The sequence below is a fragment of the Onychostoma macrolepis genome, chromosome 10 (assembly GCF_012432095.1).
Source record: "Onychostoma macrolepis isolate SWU-2019 chromosome 10, ASM1243209v1, whole genome shotgun sequence".
Lineage (NCBI taxonomy): Eukaryota > Metazoa > Chordata > Actinopteri > Cypriniformes > Cyprinidae > Onychostoma > Onychostoma macrolepis.
Genome location: NC_081164.1, coordinates 22,584,036 through 22,606,702, shown reverse-complemented (window position 1 = coordinate 22,606,702; position 22,667 = coordinate 22,584,036). Strand labels below are relative to the sequence as shown.

General features: G+C 35.2%; 2 protein-coding genes and 1 long non-coding RNA gene across 3 annotated transcripts in view; 1 reads left to right on the top strand and 2 right to left on the bottom strand.

Annotated features, from left to right (window-relative positions):
* The window catches only part of ttc28 (tetratricopeptide repeat domain 28), a 289,805-nt gene extending 275,216 nt beyond the window's left edge, over nt 1-14,589 (bottom strand). The window contains exons 1-2 of the mRNA XM_058789645.1: nt 14,087-14,589; nt 413-703 (exon numbers count right to left, since the gene is read on the bottom strand). Of these exons, the coding sequence (XP_058645628.1) occupies nt 413-703; nt 14,087-14,116 (321 nt within the window). The 5' untranslated portion in view covers nt 14,117-14,589. The remainder of the gene's footprint in view (nt 1-412; nt 704-14,086) is intronic.
* A 780-nt stretch (nt 14,590-15,369) lies between these two features.
* pla2g3 (phospholipase A2 group III) lies at nt 15,370-21,030 on the bottom strand. The gene is made up of 7 exons (XM_058789644.1): nt 19,946-21,030; nt 19,281-19,413; nt 18,943-19,077; nt 17,735-18,042; nt 17,510-17,639; nt 16,504-16,629; nt 15,370-16,272 (listed from the first exon to the last, which is right to left on the bottom strand). The coding sequence occupies exons 1-7, from the start codon at nt 20,478-20,480 to the stop codon at nt 16,059-16,061; spliced, it is 1,581 nt and encodes a 526-aa protein (XP_058645627.1). The 5' UTR covers nt 20,481-21,030; the 3' UTR covers nt 15,370-16,058.
* On the top strand, nt 17,783-20,089 carry LOC131548391 (uncharacterized). Its single transcript, XR_009273139.1, has 3 exons — nt 17,783-17,880; nt 19,192-19,434; nt 19,950-20,089. It is a non-coding gene; the product is annotated as an uncharacterized LOC131548391 (long non-coding RNA).
* Nucleotides 21,031-22,667: the final 1,637 nt, after the last annotated feature.

The window sequence follows — 22,667 nt, the reverse complement described above, 5'->3', positions numbered from 1 at the left end:
TAATACATAGTAGCTTTATGCAAAAAAGTCTGTGTTGTTTGTTAGTAAGTCTATCACAGCGTGCCCTTTTCCCGTTGCCAAGAGCAGACGAGCTCCTGCCGCAAGGCCACTACTGCGATCATTTTTCAGACGCTGACTTTGCCGTGATGTTCTGCTGTGAGTGCCTGTTAACATCACAGCTGAGAAATGTTAAGCAAAGAGGCGATTTGGCAAAATCTCAAGCTCTCGGCTCGCTGTACCTGCAATGAATGCTAAAAGAACAAACAAACAAGCGGAAAACAGAGATGGGCTCTGCTTCTATGAGCTGAGGAAAAAACAGTACAGAGCACATGAAGATGATGACTGAAGAACGAGGGACGTCTTCACCTGTAACCTGGAAAAAAAAGACACGAAGCCCCGCCCACACACTCACCTTCGGCCATTTAGGGTTAAGGAGGCGGGCTTTGACTGCGTCGTCCAGGGCAGTCTGGTACTGGCCCAGTTTGAGGTGGGCGGCCGAGCGGTTGCTGTACAGGATGCAGTTCTGTGGGTCGGCGCGCAGGGCCTCGCCGTACAGCTTCACGGCCGTCTGGAAGTCTCCCAGCTGGCAGGCCTCGTTGCTTTGCCGCACCTTCTCCATGAACTCTGCCTTGCTGAGGCCCGGGCCATCGGCGGCAGCGGCGTGCACGGCCCTGCCCAGCGCTCGTGGTCCAAACAGACCAAACTACCCAGGAAGAGACACATCAGAGAGACGCATTAGTGTTTTTAAGGCATTCAAAACAAGCTCTTTATTCAGCAAGAATGCATTAAATTGATCAGAAATTACATAAAGACATTTATAATAATAATAAAAGATTTCAATTTCAAATAAAGAATCCTGAAAATATTGTTGCACGGTTTCCACAAAAATATGAAACTGGTTTCAACATTGATAATAATCAGAAATGTTTCTTGAGCAGCAAATCAGCATATTAGAACGATTTCTGTAGGATCGTGTGACACTGGAGACTGGAGCAATGATGCTGAAAATTCAGCTTTGATCACAGGAATAAATTACATTTTATTATATAGTCACATAGAAAACAGCTATTTTAAATAAAAATAATATTTCACAATATTACTGTTTTTACTATAGTTTTGAATCAAAAAAAGTGCAACTTTGGTGAGCATATTTTTAAAAACTTTCAAAATACTCAAATTAAACTCCAAAAATGTTTTTGATGAATAGAAAGTTAAAACGAACAGCATTTATTTGAAATATAATTTTTTGTAACATTATAAATGTATTTATCACTTTTGAGCACTTGAACGCATCCTCAATAAATAAATGCAATAACCTCTTTTTAATTAATTAATAATAATAATACATTTGAACACTTTGAGCAACACGACTTGTAGTTGAACAAAGGGTTTTCAATGACAAACACTGATGTAAATAATGGCAAATAATATGTACACTTATTGTTAAAATGAATCAAACACTTATTTTACAATATGCATTGACAAGAAGAAACTAATGCAGTAAGGTTCTCACGAGTGCTTCTATGTAATTTCAATTTGGTCAAATATCGGCTAATTAGCCAACCAAATCAGTTTATCTGTGACCAGCAATGACTGAAGAATCTAACAAACATTACGTAGGTCATCTGTTAGGAAATAAAGCTAGTAAATAATATCAGACATTCATGTTTTGCTAACTGGCTAACTAGCACATTATTAGGAAAGGGATCACGAATGATTCGCGCGAACATTTAGGCAGATCGGGATCGGCGTATTCCCTTCAAATTGAAAGTATCGTTAATCCTCTGTGTCTTCAGCGGCTCAGATGTCGGGAGTAAATGACGACTACTATATTCATTATTACATCCAACAACAAAGCACCTCAATCACTTAATCAGAGACATCTTCTCTTCCCCTGCACCGGAGGCGGACAGCTCTCAGCTCACTCAGGGCGGGTCTAAGGTAAGACGGTCTATCGTGGGAGTGGCTTGCGCAGAACTACGTCATTCTGAATTTGAGAAAGGGGATTTTAAAAAAAAAACACTGGGTGGATTTTTATCATTATAGGATGGATGTGTACACACACTTCCAACACACATTTATGTTTAAACAACTTGTAAAGTGAATTTTGCATCCGATGACCCCTTTAATGCTTGTAGTTGTGAGAGAAAAGCCTGTGAAGTGTCGATGACATCACACTCATTAACATATGACACCCACATTTACATATCAACACCTATTCAGTATTCAGCAACTTGACACGCCCATGAACGGCATTAAGCCAATCATAGGAGCAGTTATTTGCATGAAGTCTTAAAAGCACAGCCTAAGTGTCTGAGAAAGGGTGATGAATTGTTTTTGGTGCATCTTGACTGACATAAGTGGGAAGAAAACAGAACATGACCCATTTAAATAGAAACAATGCTGACTCATGTCGAATTCAGCTCACCTCTATGCCTGCATTTGTTGTGTTTAACATGTAGCAAAGCAGCTTTGCAGGGTTTTAGGATTATATTGGCAGGGGCAAGCACAAAGCGATCACAGAGGAAACCTTCTTCTTAATCTCCTTGGGAGTATGAAGGAAACCCTTGAAAAAACACAAAGCTCAACAGTACAGCCCTTCTGAAAGGCTTTAAGAACAGGCCATGAAACTGAATGACACAACAGCACACACTACTACGGAAATACTAGAGGAATACAAATCAACTTCTATAAGACCAAGGTTTTAATCTTACCCAAAATGTACAAATGGCCGACAAAAATCATTAAAAATATGATGTTATATCTGATAACTGATTTGATGAGCGATTTCAATTCAGTTGTCAATGTATTTGTAATGCTTTTCCACAATACATATTGTTCCAAAGTATTGTTCTGAGATGTTTATGTACATAAGGAAGAGACACAATACTGTATTTGATGCATACATAAATGCTCAAGCAGATAAGTTTTTTCGTTTGTTTTTTTTGTTTGTTTGGTTTGTCTCTTCTGCTCACCAAGGCTGCATTTATTTGATAAATGAAAAAAAAAAAATCAGTAAAAAAATCAGTAAAAACAGTAATATTATGAAATATTATTACAAATAAAAAACATTAAAAACAGCAAAAACATACAATACAAATGTGAGATATTATTTCAATTTAAAATAACTGTTTTAAATTTGAATATATTGTAAAATGTAATTTATACCTGTGATCAAAGCTGAATTTTCAGCATCATACTCTAGTCTTCAGTATCACATGATCCTTCAGAAATCATTCTAGTATGCTGTATTTATGTATTTACTGTCAGTTTTGATCAATTCAATGCATCCTTGGTGAATAAAAGTTAAGTATTATTTCCTTTATAAAAAAGATCTTACTGCCCCAAATTTTAGAAAACAATGTATATAATATTAATTCTAATATTGACTAATTTGTTCATAAACATGATGCTGATTATAATTATATAGTATAAATCTTTTGCATACGCAAACATAATGAATTTGTCATGCATGATATTTAATGTGATCAGCACATACGATGAATTGTAAATCTGTACCATTTTCCCTGTTTTAAACAAAAATTGCATGTTTTAAGTGATGATCAAGCTTTAAAACATAATGAACTGTAGCTGGATAAGCAATTAAGATTTTTGAAAGTGTTTAAACTTACATTTTAGCTTAATCAGAAGAATATATTTATTTATTTGATTTTAATTTATACTGATGATTGGCAATTATAGCTGATATGGTGAAGATTGCCTATATGTGCATCAAGACTCAGTTAAGTGAGTACAGCAAAACAATGGCAAATGTCTAATTCAAAGAACCGCAAAAAAGACATTGAAGAAAAATGGGTCAAAATTGCTGAAGCTATTTCTTTCAAAATAATATAATATTTTCCAAAGCCACAACGCCGACATTAGGCCGCGCTCATTGTTTTGGCTGTGAGGTCTATTCCTCGGGGAGACACACACCAGTGGCTCCTGCTGACTTCAGAGAATGCAGGAAATTTATGACTAGCCACCTAAGAGCTTCACATCTGGAGAATTCCCAAGAGCGACAGGGAAAAACAGGGAGGGGATGGAGACGGAGAGAGAGAGAGAGAGAGAGAGAGAAAGTAAAACGGCAGGCGAAGAAAGCCACTCCAGCCTGTAATCTCACACACAGGCCACACCCCTCTTCCCTTCTGCAGGAATTCTGGGATAGCACAGCAGGATAATTACTTCCAGAGAGGCCAAAAGGAAGAGCCGGAGCACTAGAACGACAGCATGAAAGAAGGAGAGAAATGAAAATGGGCAGGAAGAAACAGCGCATCAGTTGCAAAAAGAAGCACAGAAATGCAAGAGAAGCTGAATTTTATCGTGATGTACATCAAGAAGCAAAACCACCAAACAACAGAGAAAAATAGAAAAGAAAAATTGTGTATTCAGCTCCCCTGAGAGACTCTAAAGCAAGAAAACCGGGTCAGAAAGAGAAGTTCACCAAACCTGATGAGCCGCCCACATCGCCAGCATTTAAAGGCATCATTTACACGCCTATGTAATAAGCAGGCAAACACATTATGCCTCCTCCTAAAATACCTTCTTTTAGCCAAAATCTAAGGCAATAATCTGTGCTTCCCAGACAATTTCAATCCCAGAATGCACTGCAACAAGCTCTGTGAATCCAAAATGAATCCAAGATGTAAACAGTGTTGATGATTACAAATATACTGTATTTCATTCAGCAGCACTGGAAAGTCATGATAAAATACTCAACATTCAACCCAGTATTGTGTGTGTGTAATGTTAGCTTAACAACACATTAATGCTAAATTTGAATCAATTGTGAGTCAAGTGTTTCATGTGAAGAGCTCAATTTGCGTGGCACATATTACAAAGTGATTTTCACCTGCATTGAAAGAAATGCAGGTTTCACCCAGAAATTGCAAGTAAATGTCAATTACAAGAAAAATGGCAAGTATTATCCTGTAAAACATACCCTAATAATCTTTTGTTTTATTTCCAACTTCAAAAAAATCATTTTTTTACAATACGGTGGACAGTAAAATGGATAAAATAACCTTACAATAAAACCTTAACATCACCAGAAATGGTAAAAAGAATTAAAAATTAATAAAAAATTAAAATAAAAATAAAAACTTTATCCTCTGTTTTTCCCTACTTTACATTTTTATGTTATTATGTCAGTACTTGTATATTTGTATATCATCATCATTTTACTATTATTTTATTTTTTTATTATTTATATTCAGAAATTGTAAAATAAATACACACACACACGTATATATAGCTATTATTTTCTTCCAGAACATACGTCACATTATAATTCAATTAACGTCAACCGCATAACGACATAAAACGTGCAAACTTTTTGTATTTGTACAGTTCAATAGTCTTTTTCATGTCAGACATCTAATTAGGATACTAATACTAATTTCTCCATGGGATGGCCTCATGAGTCACAGATTAACGAGCCAAACTCTCAATTAAAAACTCAAAGTCAAAAAGTATGAAAGTCAAAAAAAAAAGAAGAAACGTTTTTCACACAATGACACCAGAACTACCACCAACATCAAGTCAATTAATGCTTCTTTTAGCACTCCGATTGTCGTTTTGCACATTCAGTTCTGTGAGGTGGTTGAACTTGTCCTATTGTTCTGAAGCTTCAGGAAAGTCTGGCGAGATCTACATCCACCCCGTCCAGGGCCAGACACAGATAACAGCGTTAGCCTTATTTATGTTGGCCGCTGTCTATATGGGCAGATAATGAGAGCCTTGGTGGAGGTAATCCTGAACAGACAGATTTCCCGCGTCGGTGCAGAGATGGAGCCGGTGGTCATCTTCATCTTCAGCTGAGACAACAGAGCGAAGACCTCACAATGTAGATCAGCACGAGTACACGTAACATATGGAGAACATGTACAACTCCAGCTTCATCCGACAGTCCAAAAATAACAACCGTGAACTGACCACACACGTAATAATCGACATGCTGAATGTAGTCACGGGCTTCTCACTGATCTCTGGACACGGACTAATTCCATTAGTGATTTGATTGATTATTATTGAGTCCAAATGGCCAGAGAACGTCAAGACGGCACCAAATCTGAGCTCATGGTGGTTACAATCCAAACCAGCACTGTCAAATAAGGATCTTAGAATAACTTCATTATCGAATGCATTTTCAATGTTTTATGAAAATATGACATTTTCATTTTGAAAATAAAGGCTTCAAAAAGACAAGCTGCAAAAATGTCTCCTTTTAATCATTTGGATATCATTAAAACAAATATGAAAATAACTACATTTATTTAATAAATTCCATAATCATTTACACTGAAGTTTATAATAATGAAGATACTATTTATTTATTTATATTTAATTATGTTCATATATTTTTATTTTAATATTCATTTTTAATATTTCATTTTAGTTACATATTTATATTTTTTGTTGCATTTATATTTTATGTTCACTTATGCTCACCAAGGCTGCAATCATTTGCTTAAAAATACAGTAAAAACATACAATACAAATGTGAGATATTATTTCAATTTAAAATAACTGTTTTAAATTTGAATATATTGTAAAATGTAATTTATACCTGTGACCAAAGCTGAATTTTCAGCATCATTACGCCAGTCTTCAGGGTCACATGATCCTTCAGAAATCATTCTAATATGCTGATTTGCTGCTCAAGAAACATTTCTGATTATTATCAATGTTGAAAACAGTTGTGCTGCTTCATATTTTGGTGGAAACTATGATACAGTCACCATTTGTCTCTTTGCTGTCACATTTAATGAATCATTGCTGAATATATGTATTAAACAAATAAATAAATAAATATAAATGTGTGTGTGTGTGTGTGTGTGTGTGTGTGTGTATGTATGTGTATGTGTATATATATATATATATATATATATATATATATATATATATATATTAGTGGTGGGCCGTTATCGGCGTTAACGTGCTGCGTTATCGGGCGATAAAACAAATATCGCCGTTAATCTATTCTCAAAGTTGGGTTGGGAGCTGGGTCTATACTACGCAAGCTATGATGACTTTCACCTGATATTTTAGCGCGGATGTATACCTAGCAGAATTGCACTGTAGGGGGCGAGAACGAGTCTTCGAACCTGTGTGTATGCGTGCTAAAATGGATGCAGCTATGAAGCCGCCGGGTTTGCTTCAGGGAAAATGTATTTTTAAGAAGCTTCCCAATGAAGATCGGCAAGTCATTTCTGTCTCTACGTTACATGGTCACGCTCTCTGTATCGCGCGCACAGCGGAGTTCCGCCCCGGTTCGCACACACACACACGTAAGTGCACACACAAGTAAGCACACTCCAACTCCTATTTGTAAATATTAAGCAGCAAAACGTCTATTTAAATATGACTTCTGCGTGTCTCTGTGTTAATGTATGGCGCAAGACGCGCGGGTTTGTTTACTCATACAGAAGCCCGCGTGACGCTTGCGGCGATATTAACGCCTGTCGCCCTCACTAAATGAGGACATAAATACATGAACAACATCTCCAGAACTGCTCTGAGAGTCACTTCACGAGCACTCGAGCGTTTCATTTGAGAAAAACTATCCTCATATCATATACACAGAAACGTAAAGGTATTCACGGCAACCCGTCAAAAAAAAAAGTTCGGTTTCACTTGAAGACATTGGGCAGAACGTAATAGGCTACTACTATTAAAACTATTAAAACCTTATCTTTAAGGAATAATCATACAATGTCTTCAATGTTATTATCAATATTAAATTCTTGATGACTGCTAGTTGTTTACTACTAGTAGTGAACTTATTCTGATCTACTTGGCAGAATTCAAATGAGCCATTTTAATCTAGATTAATCTAGATTAAAAAAATTAATCTATGCCCACCACTAATATATATATATATATATATATATATATATATATACACACACACACATTTCTTTTTTTTTAAATCCTTAAGATAATTTATACACGTACTAGCTAAACTACTGCAGCATAAATGAATGTGAACGTTAAGTGAAAGCTCTCTCCGGATATTATAGCCTCATTAAAATAATCTATATCAAAACAGAACAATAATGCAATAATTAACAATGGTGTTCTGGGCTGGTCCAAATAATACATATACTAAATCTGACCTCTGTTTATGCATATCATAAACACAGGCACAATAGACACTGAGGACAATGCTTTAAAGGCACAAACACAGTGTGTGTTTGTTATTAGTAACAGCACAGGGTCGGCCAGAGGACGACAGATTATCCAAGCGTGGTGTGAAAATTGATTTGCGTAAAATATATAAAGGTTGTTTTCCCCTCCTGCCGTGTTCTTCCTGTCTGATCACCGCTTACTTCAAACAGCTGAGCTGATGCTTAAACTCAGACTAAAAACAACAGACACTAACATCAGCATGCAAACAAGGCCTTTTAACCTGTCTAGAGCCGACACGCGTCATGACAATACACAGACACGCTCACACAAACACAACAGGGAGATATTCTTCTGACCCTCAAAACTAACAGGGTGACTCTCAATAAACTGGTCAAGAAGCAGTGCTGTCAAAGTTAACTAAAATGATTGAAAATTGTTCACATTAAATGTAAAAAATCTTAAATAAAATGATATAATAATAATAATAATGATTATGATAATATTAGATGAAAAGGTTAAACCTAAAAGGCCTAAACAAAAATTAGAAATGTTACCTTGAAATAAATAAATTTAAGAACTAAATTTATTAAAACTAAAAAAAAACATGAAAAATATAAACTTCAAAAAATGTAAATGTAAATTAAAAATGTTAAATAACTTAAATTTAAGCTGAATTACTAAAATTACTAAAACTAAAGCTGAAATAAAATAAAATGTAAATGTAACATGAAAAACAAACTTGAAATAGGCCTACTTAAATGAGAATAAAAAATGTTGCCTTGGCAAATTATTTAAATTAGGGCTGCTCGATTATGACAAAAATCATAATCATGATTATTTTGGTCAATATTGTAATCACGATTATTTACCACGATTATTAGTGGGCCATATAACCACAATAACTTTTAATGCAAGTCTAAAGTATTCAGTTAACAGCCTATAGAAATTGAATAATCAAATGTAAAATAATACAGCATAGTCTTCACTGTAAGAATTAAACTTCCTTTGTTTCTTATTAAAGCTACAAAAGACCTTCTGTGAAGAGCAGTGAGTGATTTTGTCTTTTGTTGTTTGATTAACACTAAAGAGTTACTCCACCCCAAAATGAAAATTCTGTCATTAATTACTCACCCTCATGTCGTTCCAAACCCGTAAGACCTTCGTTCATCTTCAGAACACAAATGAAGATATTTTTGCTGCATTCTGATGGCTGTCTGACCCTCCCATAAACAGCAATGTAATGAACACGATCAACGTCCAGAAACATAGCAAGGAGATCGGTAAAACAGTCCATGTGACATCAGGGGTTCAACCGTAATTTTACGAAGCCGCAAGATTTATTACAGAATTATTTTGCTTATCCCATTGGCAGATTATTTTGCTTGTTTCAAGCAAAAACTCACTTAATTTTGACTTGTTTTTTCTGAAAACAAGACAATAATTTTTACTTGTCTAGAAAATCCTTTTGGCTGGAAACATGACAAAAAATCTAAGTAAGAAAAGCATTTTTTGCAGTGCGCAGTCACTTTAAGAGCTGCACGGATCCAATTTACAGTTACACATGTATTTTCATTCTCATCTGTTTACATTCATTTGTTACATAACCGACGAGGGTTTACGTGAATAATCACTAAGCGCCGCATTTTGACACATTTTTGCGTGTATTTGTCCGTTTAGGCGCATAAGTTCAGCTAAAAGATGACTTTAAATGTCTGTGTTCTGTTCCGTCTCTGAGCGCAAGCCTCCTGAGGAACAGCGCAAGTTCTATTTCTCGTTTTTAAAAACATTAATAAATCTAATCGATTTTAATAACTCAAGCACGTCCCATTCCAGTGCTGGAAAGGGGACGGAATGGGGCGCAATAATCGTTTTATCTCGATTATTATATTTTCATAATCGTTGGTGGCCGAAATCGAAACTGAATTTCGATTAATCACACAGCCCTAACTTATATACAAATATTTAAGCTAAAACTAAATAGAAAGATTTAAAAACTACAGAAATGACAAAAGCACAATAAAATTACTAAAACTTAATTTCAATGAAAAAAATTAAAAAATTAAAAAGCTAATTCAAAATGTTAATAAATACTACACAAATAATGCAAAAACAATGCTATTAAAAACACGTTTGAGTCATATTTAACACCAATATCAAATGAAAGAGATAAGAAATTATATATATTTTTAATGTCTTACAGTAATTAGAATGTTGGGGGAGATGTGCATACATTTAAAAAAAAAAATTTTTTAAAAAGTAATTATTTAACATAACTAAAAATGTACTTGAATTATTAAGAATAATAATTTTATATTAATATTAATATTAAAACACATTTTTATTTTGATTTTGGGGTAAAATGTGACCTGGACATGATTTCGTGAGACTCAATAGTTTGACACAACAAACAAAGTTGATCCCTGTGTCTCACTGCTTCCATGTCTGTCTGGCCGTTCGTGATCCCACCCCTCCGTCTCGAGCAGGTCAGGGGGCTGAGTCGCATTCCTGGGAAAATGAAAACAAGCCTCTCCTCTGGCAGGCATCAGGCAACCGATGGAGAAGTTGATGCCCGCTCAGAAGGGCCCGCGGGGCGTCAGCTCGACTTTACACTATCTGTCTGTCCAACAGCTGTCTACAGCCTTCTCCTCTGCCCAAAACATTTCCAAACATCTGAACATCTCACGAACATCTAAAGATCGACCCCATAATGCTGCTTAGAAAGTACAGCTGCTCACCAGCGTATGCTGTGTTTTGTACATTAGCTTAACTAGCTTAAAGGAACAATTCACCCAAAAATGAACATTTGCTGAAAATGTCCTCACCCTCAGGCCAACCCAGATGTAGTTGAGTTTGTTTCTTTATGGGAACAGCTCACCAATGGATCCTCTGCAGTGAATGGGTGCCGTCAGAATGAGAGTCCAAACACTTGATAAAAACATCACAATAATCCACACCACTCCAGTCCTTCAGTTAACATCTTGAGAAGCCAAAAGCTGCGTGTTTTTGTAAGAAATAATTCCATCATTAAAGATTTTAACTTTAAACCATTGCTTCTGGCTAAAATATGAGTCCTCTATTCATAATAACCCTTTCTCCAGTCAGTGATATGGTCATCTTGCCTGAATCAGGAGAGAAATCTGCACAGATCAAGCACTGTTTACAAGTCAAAACAGTCCAAAACCGTTTTAAATAAATATGTGGGTGGATTTTGATGTGAGAGATAACGGGGGGTGGACTTTTTCCCTGGAGGAAGCGTTATTAAGGATTATGAACTCATATTTTGGCCAGAAGGCGCCAGTTTAATGTTAAAATGCATTACAGATGGATTTGTTTCTTACAAACATTCAGTTTTTTACTTCACAAGACATTAACCGATGGACTGGAGTGGTGTGGATTTTATTTGTGGATTATTGTGATGTTTTTATCAGCTGTTTGGACTCTCATTCTGACGGCACCCATTCACTGCAGAGGATCCATTGGTGAGCAAGTGATGGAATGTTACATATCGCCAAATCAGTTTCCATAATGAAACAAACTCATCTACATACTGGATCGTCTGAGGGCGAGTACACTGACAGCACAATTTCATTTTGGGCGAACTATTTCTTCAAGATTTCCTTGTTCAACCAACACCAGCGAGACCACCAAAGCAGCATAAATCAGCCTAACACAGCATTAAACCTCATGGGTTGCAAATCTCTTCTGACTGGACAATACAGTGAATGCAAATGATAAACGGCAACGAACAATACAGTCATGCACACTTAGGACAGCAAAATAAATAAACTTAATGAATCAACTTTCAGTCCAATCAATCTCTACAGTATTTTTGGCACAATAACACTTGCCACATTGCACTGGTGTAGAAACTATTTTCACTCAGAAATTACTAATAAATTTCACAAATAATTGCAAAGAATGGGCAAGTAACTTGAATTAAACATTACAATTTGAAGTAGAAAGAAGGTAGAGGAAATACTATGATCTTTGTTTTGAAATTAATACATTTCCATGTTTTATTTTAAGGACATATTTGTTGATTTTTTGTATGAAAAACAATTTCAATATTGCATTTGGGTTATGTAACATCTAAGTCTTGAAAAAAAAAAAAACAGTTAAAAACCAACTGTGGTTGGATCATAGTTCAGCTGGTGCATATGCTTTGCATGATATTTTAGCAATCAGGATGCATGTGTGCATTCAGCACTTCCTCACATTTATAATGCAAGAATGGATTTTTTTCTGGGAAGAAAAGTGATCCAATATGAGGCATGGGAAAGTTTATCTTTTGAGTTCTGTCGCCGTTGATGGTTTGTGACTATTGCCATTAAATATTTCATTCAAGATGATTTGCATCCTCTGCCAAAACACCAGGCTACACTGACGAGTCTGCTGTCCCCTGAAACACCCCCTAGACTGATTCAGTTGGAAATTTTCTCTGCATTCTCTCGTCTGGGTTCAAAGAAAACACAGGTGCACCCACTAACATCTGGTGAGTCTGAAAACACCACAAAACATGTCATGGTCTGCTGGGAACGACCACGGTGGAGGTCGCCTGGATGACAATGTGATGTGAGCTACATCCTACTCCCTACTGTAAGGTACAGTACACATGCATTATACTGAGTGTCACTGACAACCGTTTAATTCAAATAATTACATTAAAAAATAATAATAATACTGTAAACTACAACAAATTAGAAATGAAAACTGAAAATAAATCCTGAAAAATGCTGAAAATATAAAAAAATATATTTTTTAAATTAATAGATACTATAATAGTATACAAATAATACTAAAGTAACACTGTCAAGAACAAGTTTGAGTCATATTTAACACCAAAATCAAAACAATGAGATAAGACTGAAGAAATGAGTGATAATCAATATTTCCTTGTGAAGTACATTTCAAGAAATATAAATGTATACAATACTCGCACATTAACCTCAAAAGCGACAATGAACAAACAATTAAATGAGCTCTCAAAATCAACATATAACAAATAACCAGTGAAGACAATATATCAATAGCAGCAGCAGCACAAATAAAGTCAGCAAACAGCAAATCAATAATCCTTTTAACACTAACTGCATAATTTACACAAACTGCAATGCATGCTGGGAGCTCACAAACCATTAATAAATCAGCAATATTATTCAATATGAAATTGTTTGCACAACTCTATGAGACTATTTGAAACAACATTAAGCAGAATATTGTTGGTCTATCAGGCGTCTTTATGTAGATTTCCATAAATTCAGGTCTCTGTAACTCAAAAAAAAATCTTTTGTTTGTTTTTTTTCCAGTTGTTTTACGCTAATTTGCCATTTATGTCACACTTTTATCCAAAACAACTTAAAGGTACCTATGCATTGACCTAAGGTGAAGTGTTTCCACATAAATTATGGATCGACTCGTGCAAGGCTTGAACCTACAACCTTTGGGTGACCACCCCGGATATTTCACCTTTCAAGGCTTTTCAATAAAGTGCATGATGCCCATCATGAATATTGAGTAACTGTAACTTTTCATTTCCTCTATAGTCTGAGATGAAATGTCAGGACCACCATTATGAAAGTGTAAAATCCAGAAATCGTAACAGTATCAGTTTAGCTAAAAAAAAAAAATACATTTTGTCAATTAAGCATGTCATGCAAACACTGTAAGTTAATTAGCAGCAGCAATGACATGTTACTCAATAACAATCTAAACTTGCACAACAACCCTCTAGATCTAAAAAGAGTAGTGAAAAGAATCTAAAACACTGAAATTTGTCAAATTTAACAAAGTTTTTAGTAGGCTACGTTATATGTGGCTTTACACTGTACTCTGTAGCACGCCAACAGGAAAGCCAGCTTTAATGAAAATACACCGCAATAATAAATCCAGTTTTACATCACATTGTTACTCAACACAGTCAAGCCTCACATTTCACACTAGCTGTGCGTTTATTTACCTTTTCGCGTCTTGTTCCTTGTTTCTCCATCCTGTCCTACTTTTGTATCCAACTGTTTCAAACTTTCATCCCATGATACTTCACACGCTCCGAATCCATGAGAAAAAAGCCTCGTTTCCCGGACTAAACCGTCTTCAGATTCAGATCGCGTGCTGATGCAGAAATGAATTCATGCACGGTGCTTGCAGAAACGCTCAGCAGCTCTTCAGAAAACAGTTATTCCAGAGGAAAGTTCGCCATGTTTTTCTTCTCTCTCTCTCTCTCTCTCTCTTCTCTCTCTCTCCTCCCGGTAGAGGCGGTTCAGATGCTTTCTGTAGTTCAGGGCTTCAGTTACTATTTATGACATCAGACTGGAGTTGAGTTACCTACTGCGACTAGTTACTAGGCCTGGATCACTAGTGACTTCACCGACTGTGTGGCATCTTTCCTACCTTTTAGTCTGTGAAATTATTGAGCGCCAAAATATTGTAAAACTATGACGATGAAAACATTAACTGACCATTAAATGACAGTCCGTAGCGCAGCTATAGTTAAAATGTTATTAATGTTATTATGGTTATTGCTGTTATTATAAATTGCGATATTTTAATATTATTATTATTATTAATGTGTATTTTTCCTTTACAAAAATACTTGGCCTTACCATGATAATGTGATGATCTTACAGTAGCGTACTTTTTTCTTTTTTTTTTTTCTTTTTTTTTTGGTTCTGACTGATTAACATAAATGTATGATTAACATAAATTAGTATTATTATTATTATTAATGTGTATTTTTCCTTTACAAAAATACTTGGCCTTACCACGATAAAGTGATGATTTTACAGTAGCGTACTTTTGTTTTGTTTTTTTGTTTTTTTACAGTGTACAGTGGTTCTGACTGATTAACATAAATGTATGATTAACATAAATTATTATTATTATTATTGTGTATTTTTCCTTTACAAAAATACTTGGCCTTACCATAATAAAGTGATGATTTGACAGTAGCGTACTTGTTTTTTGTTTTTGTTTTTTTGCTTACAGTGTACAGTGGTTCTGACCGATTAACATAAATGTACCAATATAATTTACCATGTTTCACCATTTAAAAACAAACAAACAAATAAAAAAATGAGCTAGTAGAACTTTATAAGTGTATACAGGCCTCTGGACCTGAACATGATCAAAGTCAGACTCATATAAAGTTATATTTATTAAAATTAATATACATTTTATTTACAATTTTACATACATTTACAACACTCGCTTGTTACATCAATTCAGATATAGTGCAATATTAGGTAGTAGAGACCAAACATATATCGTAACAAAGTCAGTTCTTAGGTGTAGCCGCTTACATTTATATATATAGCCACTTATATATATATATATATATATATATATATATATATAACGGAACACAGATTTTGAGGTATGAAAATGATTTTAGGATGTCAAATACTGCTGTGTAAAGTTTACATGCCTTTGAATTTAAACTTATTTCTAGTTTATCTCTAGATTTTGGGGTAAAGTTTAACGTGAATGAAAGCGTTTTATAGCTGTGAGGGAGGGGGCACTTGTAAAAATAGCTATGAAAGTAAATGACTTTTGAATGTTTACGATGCATTATTTCATTGAAATATGTGGCTGAATATCAATTTCAAATAATAACAATATATATGGCACTTAGAAGTTGGCTTTAAATGCACATTATTTCTTGCAGCTAAAACTATTTGTACCATAGGCCTACCCCCATAATGAGGTAACTGTAACACTCTGACCTATTATATTAAACCTTTCTCAATAAAAAAATGTTCACAATAATATTTCACCATAGATTTGTGTCAGGTGACTTGTGAGTTAAAGAAAAAAAACCGTTTCTCTCATTGACTCTTAATGTAGGCTACATAAACTGTTTCATAAGAGCATTTGTATTGCTATTGTTTCCCCATTGCACGTTTTTTTGCTGCTTTGTTGAGTTGAAACGGACTTTATGAGCGTTTCCGTTCAGAAACTCGAGGTCTCTGCATTTTAGTGTGCATCCTGACACATTTCTTATATAATCTGACTGGAGAGTCTTTCCTCTTGGAGCGTTTAGGGTTCATCCCCTTGAGTTTGCGTTTGAAGTCCACTAGATGTCGCCCTCCTGTCATGTCTTTCCTCCAGTTTTGGATGAACTGTGCTTCTGGTGGATGATTTGAGCAACTAAATAGAAGAGACACCACAAAGATTGTGTTTTGTTTTATGGTTTACTCCTCAGAAACAATTTGATTAACTGTCCATTCTTTAAATTATTGTTTGCGTTACATTATTCTTTGTTTAGTAAATACATTCTCATTCACAGCACATTGTAACGCAAATTTAGGGACAATTAATCTGAATCAGCCAACTTTTGAGTTACCACACCAGATATTTAATCATAATGTCTATACCAACCTTTTTCCATTGAGGCAGTTCTCAGACTGTGGCAGTGTGAAGCAGGATTGTGAAACGAAATCCATCAAAAGCGAATGCACAGGGTCAGTTTCATCCAGTTCTTTGGACAAGATCTTTTGGACGAGCCTGAGAAAGCAATATGTATCAGTAGATAGTAGAGAATTAAATTCTCTCTACTTAAATTAACCCAGAACCAGCCTAAATGTTCTAGACTTGCTTAAAGTAATAGTTTCACCCAAAAATGAAAATTAGCTGAAAATGTACTACCCTCAGGCCATCCACAATGGTGTTTCTTCACAGGAACAGATTTGGAGAAATGTAGCATTGCATTGCTTGCTGACCAATGGATCCTCTGCAGTGAATGGGTGCCGTCAGAATGAGAGTCCAAACAGCTGATAAAACATCACAATAATCCACAAATAATCTTAACAACTCCAGTCCATCAGTTAATGTCTTGTGAAGAGAAAAGCTGTAATAAACAAACCCATCATTAAGCCGTTTTAGCTTTAACTGTTGCTTCTGGCCAAATTATGAGTCCATAATCCATATCAACGCTTTCTCACAAAGTCTCCTCTCATATCAAAATCCACCGACATATTTGTTTAGATCTGTTTTGGACTGTTTTTGTTTGTAAACAGTCTTGATCTGTTCATATTTCTCTCCTGATTCAGACCAGATGTCTTTTTTCCACTGGAGAAAGCAATATTATGAATAAGACTCGTGGATTTTTTTTTTTTTTTACAAACACGCAGCTTTTCACTTCACAAGACATTAACTGATGGACTGGAGTGGTGTGGATTATTGTGATGTTTTTATCAGCTGTTTGGACTCTCATGACGGCATCCATTCACTGCAGAGGATCCATTGGTGAGCAAGTGATGCAATGCTACATCTCTCCAAATCTGATGAAGAAATTTTCATTTTTGAGTGAAATATTTGCACATCCCTAGTAGAGAGATGGTGTTGGTATCATTGGGTGGATGTACTGTATTGAATGTGTATTCACCTGGCAGTACAGTTACAGTGGTAAAGGGTTCTCATGCCAGGGTTTCGTAGACCGAATTTCTCCTGTAAAGCAGGGATCTGTAGATGGCATGAATCCAGGTCTCTGTAGATGTCACACGTCTCAAATTTGCCTATGAAACCAAAACAAAAATTAAAATTAAGCTCTTACAAGATTCCCAATTTGGTCAATTTACAACAGATCTGAAATGAGTAATATTTACTTCACCTTTTTGTGGTCTGTCTGTTATCTTTGGTGCGTCTGTTGGGAGTACGGGAGCTTCAGATTTCCGGGACTGCAGTGTTGTAACAGATGGCCCTAGTGATGTCGAAACTGGACTCGGTTCTTCTCTGCCGCTCCTGGAATCTTGTATAGTAAGTGATTCTTCTGTGTTTTTGGAGACCTGGTTTTGTCCCAGAGTGATCGCTTGGTGAAAACTTGTTTCCAGCGTCTCCATGTCTTGTTCAGGGAGTGTGTCGGTGTAGTTTGCTGCATCTTTCACCACAGCGTATTGAGCAAGTTCATAAATTGCACACCTGCCAATGAGAAAAACAAGGATCTATAACTGTGTGCACAATATTATGTGCTCAGAGATTACAGTATGTACAAATCACACTAAGGTGCCAAGTTTTCAGAGAGAATGATTTCCAAAGTTCAACAAGGCTTTTGCTTGTTTTGTGTCTGACATTGAAAGGTTTTAAACCTTTTGCATTTTAACCTAAAATTCAAATGTAAAAACCTGTATAAAATAAAATAAAATATTATTTTGCTTTTTTTTTTTTTTTGAGGTGTGCGCACACATCCATTCATTTTTAAAATAAATTAATACTTTTATTCAGCAAGGATGCATTACAATGATCAAAAGTGACAGAAAAATTATTTATCATGTTACAAAAATAAATACTGTTCTTTTGGACTTTATGTTCATCAGTAAATCCTGGAATAAAATACAGTATATCACTGTTTCCACAAAACTGTTTTCAACATTGATAATAATCAGAAATTTTTCTTGAGCAGCAAATCAGCATATTAGAATGATTTCTGAAGGATCATGTGACACTGAAGATTGAAGTAATGATGCTGAAAATTCAGATTTGCATCACAGGAATAAATTAAATTTTAATATGTATTCAAATAGAAAAGAGTTATTTTAAATTGTAATAATATTTAACAATATTTTCCTGCATTTTTGATCAAATAAATGCAGCCTTGGTGAGCATAAGATAATGTTTTCAAGAACATTAAAAAGATTTACCGACTTCAAACTTTTGAACAGTAGTGTAGAACTCACTAACATGCCAGGTTTTTGGTTAAAATAATTTTGAGTGATAATTTAAAGATCTTGTTTTACCTTCATCATTGCTTTTATTTTATGAAAAGTGAGAATGTTTTGCAACAAAAAAAAAGAGCTGAGTCAAATGAAACCGAATACATACATTCCCCACCACGTTCTCTTGGCACACTGCATCCGCTGAGAGAACTCAAAGCAGCGCATCTTTAGCACGTTGAAGTATCCGTAGCCCACAAGGTTGGACATGGTATTATTAACACCCAGGAGACAGCGGCGGAACCTGAATTGATATCACAAGACCTGATTACAATGTCATAAGATACAGTAATCCGAGACGCTCGCTCAGTGAAATAACTCTCTGGTTATATTGGACATGTCTCATGTTACTCAACAGACCACTATGGAATGAATGTTCAGTGCTGGTAGTCTCAACAGGAAAGAGATGCTCACATTTCCTGCTCTAATGAATAAAGCAGGACATACCTGTTGTCACAGTCACAGTGTGATAAAGTGAAGATGTTCGTGTTGAAGACACCGTGGTCGTATGAAAAAGAGGCAATGGTGTCTTTACAGTGGTCGTGTTCTCTGCAGCATTTATCCGTATCTTCAAAGACACCTACAGAAGACAAGCGAACAAGTAAAGTTTTTTTCTTTTCAAATTAAATTAAATTAACCAGTTTAATTTACAAGTGCATAACTACCTTAATGTAAATATTTTTACCTTAAATTTAATTTTAGTTTAATATACACTGGGATTCAAAAGTTTGGGGCCACTTGTGAAAATGCTTATATTTATATTTTATCTAATTTAAAAGAAAACAGTACCAATTAAATTATGAGAATTTAAGAAAAATATTTTAAAATAATATTTTATATTTTAAAATATTATATTTTATATTATTTATAATTATATATACTATATATAATTATTAAATTATTTAAATATTAAAATATAATTCAAAATTATAGTCAAAATGATAAATTATTAGAATTAAATTAGTATTGTATATAGATTATATTATTACATTATATATAAATTAGATTATTTATATATATATATATATATATATATCAATTATTAGAATTAACATAGCAATTAAAATTGGTAAATAAATTTTACATTGATTGATTGATATAATCCTATTTACCCAGGTCACCAAAGGCCATAGCCTTATTTCCTGATCCACACCACAGAGTCCCGGGAATCATCCATGCTCGCTTTGAGCGGTGCAGCGTCTGTCTGGAACTTTCTCCACTGTCCTGGTCCTCCAATCCATCAGGTTCCACGCTTCTCAGGTCTCTGGCCCTCCATACAGATGCTGTAAATTCCTCCGTAATGCCTGCAGCCTCACAGGGGCCATGAGGTTCGATCAGCTCACTGATGTCAAAGCGTTCATCAAGGGTCTTTGAGAAAGAACTGTCTTCCCAGCACCTGGACAGGTAACTCTCAATCACAGATTGCTCATCACTTGTTATGCAGTTAAAAAGGCTGTTGTTTTTGTTCCAGATGCTGTCATACAAGAGAAGAGACGTCTGAGTCCTTCGAAGAAATGCATACTGTGTTTGACCACCTGAAGCGGATCTAGTCCAAATACAGAACGTCTCAGAACTGTCAGCAGTGAAACAAGCATGAAACAGCACGAAAAGGTACAGAACTGCCTGTAAAAGGTGTTTGATTTGCATTTTTATGGCAAAATGAGTAATTGTACAGCAATTTTGTGTATTTTTAGAATGAATGAATGAATGAATAGCCAGAGGTGCTGCAGGGTGACTGGGTTTTTAACCCCTCATCTCTGGCAAAGACGTGCCTCAATTCCTCCTTATTTATACTCCGATCCGTATGTGGGATCTTCCTTGCATCGTGGCTCATGGCCACATCAGAACAGGCGGGGTGGGATGACACAAGGGGGTGTGTCTTTGGTAAATACAGACTTGGAAGCACAGATGTCTGCACACGCTTGTACATAAAAGATGTAAATCAGATCGTAAACCCTCCCTGTTTCCTGGGTTCACATGAAGATAATTATCTCTCTGATAATTATCATACTATCATCACTATCATTTCTTTTATTACTGTCAACAATGCCCTCAGCAGTAAACATTTAATATCTTATTACTCATGATGAAATGATTCTTTACAACGTGACAAAAAGATTCAAACTCCACGTGGGAGGAGAAAGAAACATGCGATCCAAAACTATTACATTTATGTGATCAGGTCAAATTAGGTCAGCATTTGTATTCTGTGGATTAATATATTAAAGTTTTATTAAAAATCATTAAGTGCTTCTTTATTTAGCATGCTGTCTGCACATAAATTGAATTTTTTTTTATACCAGTCTTAAATATTTATTACTAGCCACAAACCATATTTTGCATTTATTTATTTATGCAAAAAGTGTCACTAAAAGAATTACTTAGTTGGATTTTTTATTGCATATTAATAACTAACATATTCCTTACAGGCAATTCCTTTCTCTCGGTGAAACTGCAGCTGTCACAAAATCGTAAAGAAAAAAATTGTTTTGGTTCCTCATTTTTTCATTCTGCTGACTTAATGTCCAGAATATTTCATGTTATAACACTGAGTTGTAATAATTACTTCTTGCCATGCTATATAAATTTATTATCAGATTTTCCACTTTGATAAAGGTTAGAAAGCACAAAAGTTTCTCTTCAGTAGATGGTCTGTGTGTCAATTTAAATTGCTCATGTCAGTGAGTTTCAGATCAATATCGCATTTTAAATCATTTATTGTCTTTCAGTTCCTAACAAAGTTACCAGCCAACTGGCCAATTTATATGCCAATTTTTATTCCCATCTGGGACTTGGTGAGTATTAATTTTGAACCCATTTACATTGCTGCAGGAGGCATGCTGTGTTTACATGAGGATGCAAAGGTCACATGAGTTTGTTGTACGTGTCCGCCCGCGCTGATTGGCGCAAAGCTCGCCTGATTCGCACAAAGTTTCTGCCCTGTCACCATTGGATGCGGTCCTAATCGGTTAACCATTACAGCACTTTTATTGTACCGGTACTTCCACCGGTAAATGTAATTCCAACATCCGTCAAATGAGGAAAAACACAAGCTCGAGGAAACTGAAGAAAATTACAAGATTGCTATCAAATGAGAAGTTAAAAACATTTTCTTTCAGCAATTACTTTACTAAAAGGTAGAATGCTCTCAGAGGAATACTTACACTGGCTGTTAGCTCAATTTGGAATAATTGCAATTACGCCATTACAGTCAATACCCCGGTGAGCTGGAATTTTTTTTATGTGCTTTTTCTTTTTTCAGTGCAGGGTAATGGATATTCATTCAAAACAGCCTTAAGAAAGACACATGCAAAAAATACTGATTCTGAATATGAGAAATGAGTTAGCATAATATGTTGAGTGAGGCTGTTTTTATGTTATTGAAAGTGATGGGTGTTATTTCTGCACCATTAGCGCCCTCAATAAGAATTGAAAAAATAATGTTTTCCAACAGGTTTCCCAAACACTGCCATTGGTCAGACAAACAGATAGCTCCACCCTCAAACTTACGCCACTGAGTCACTGTTGCCGTATCAAACAACCAAGAGGTTTAAACCATAGTTTAAACAAACAGAATAATGTTTTGATAGTGTGATAGACTGTCAATGTTTATGTCAATGTTTTGCGGGTAAACCAACCCATTTACAGGAAACTTAGTTTACTTTGTCAAAAAAATTTACCTGTTGGATATTTCTAACTGGATTTTTTCCATCTGCTTTTGTATTACTGCACAAAATAAGCTCTGTAATGAAAAAAAGTTAAAGTGTTGTTCAACATGATAGTCTTTAGAAATTAACATAACTTCTATGATTTTTGAAGCATAAATACAGTTGC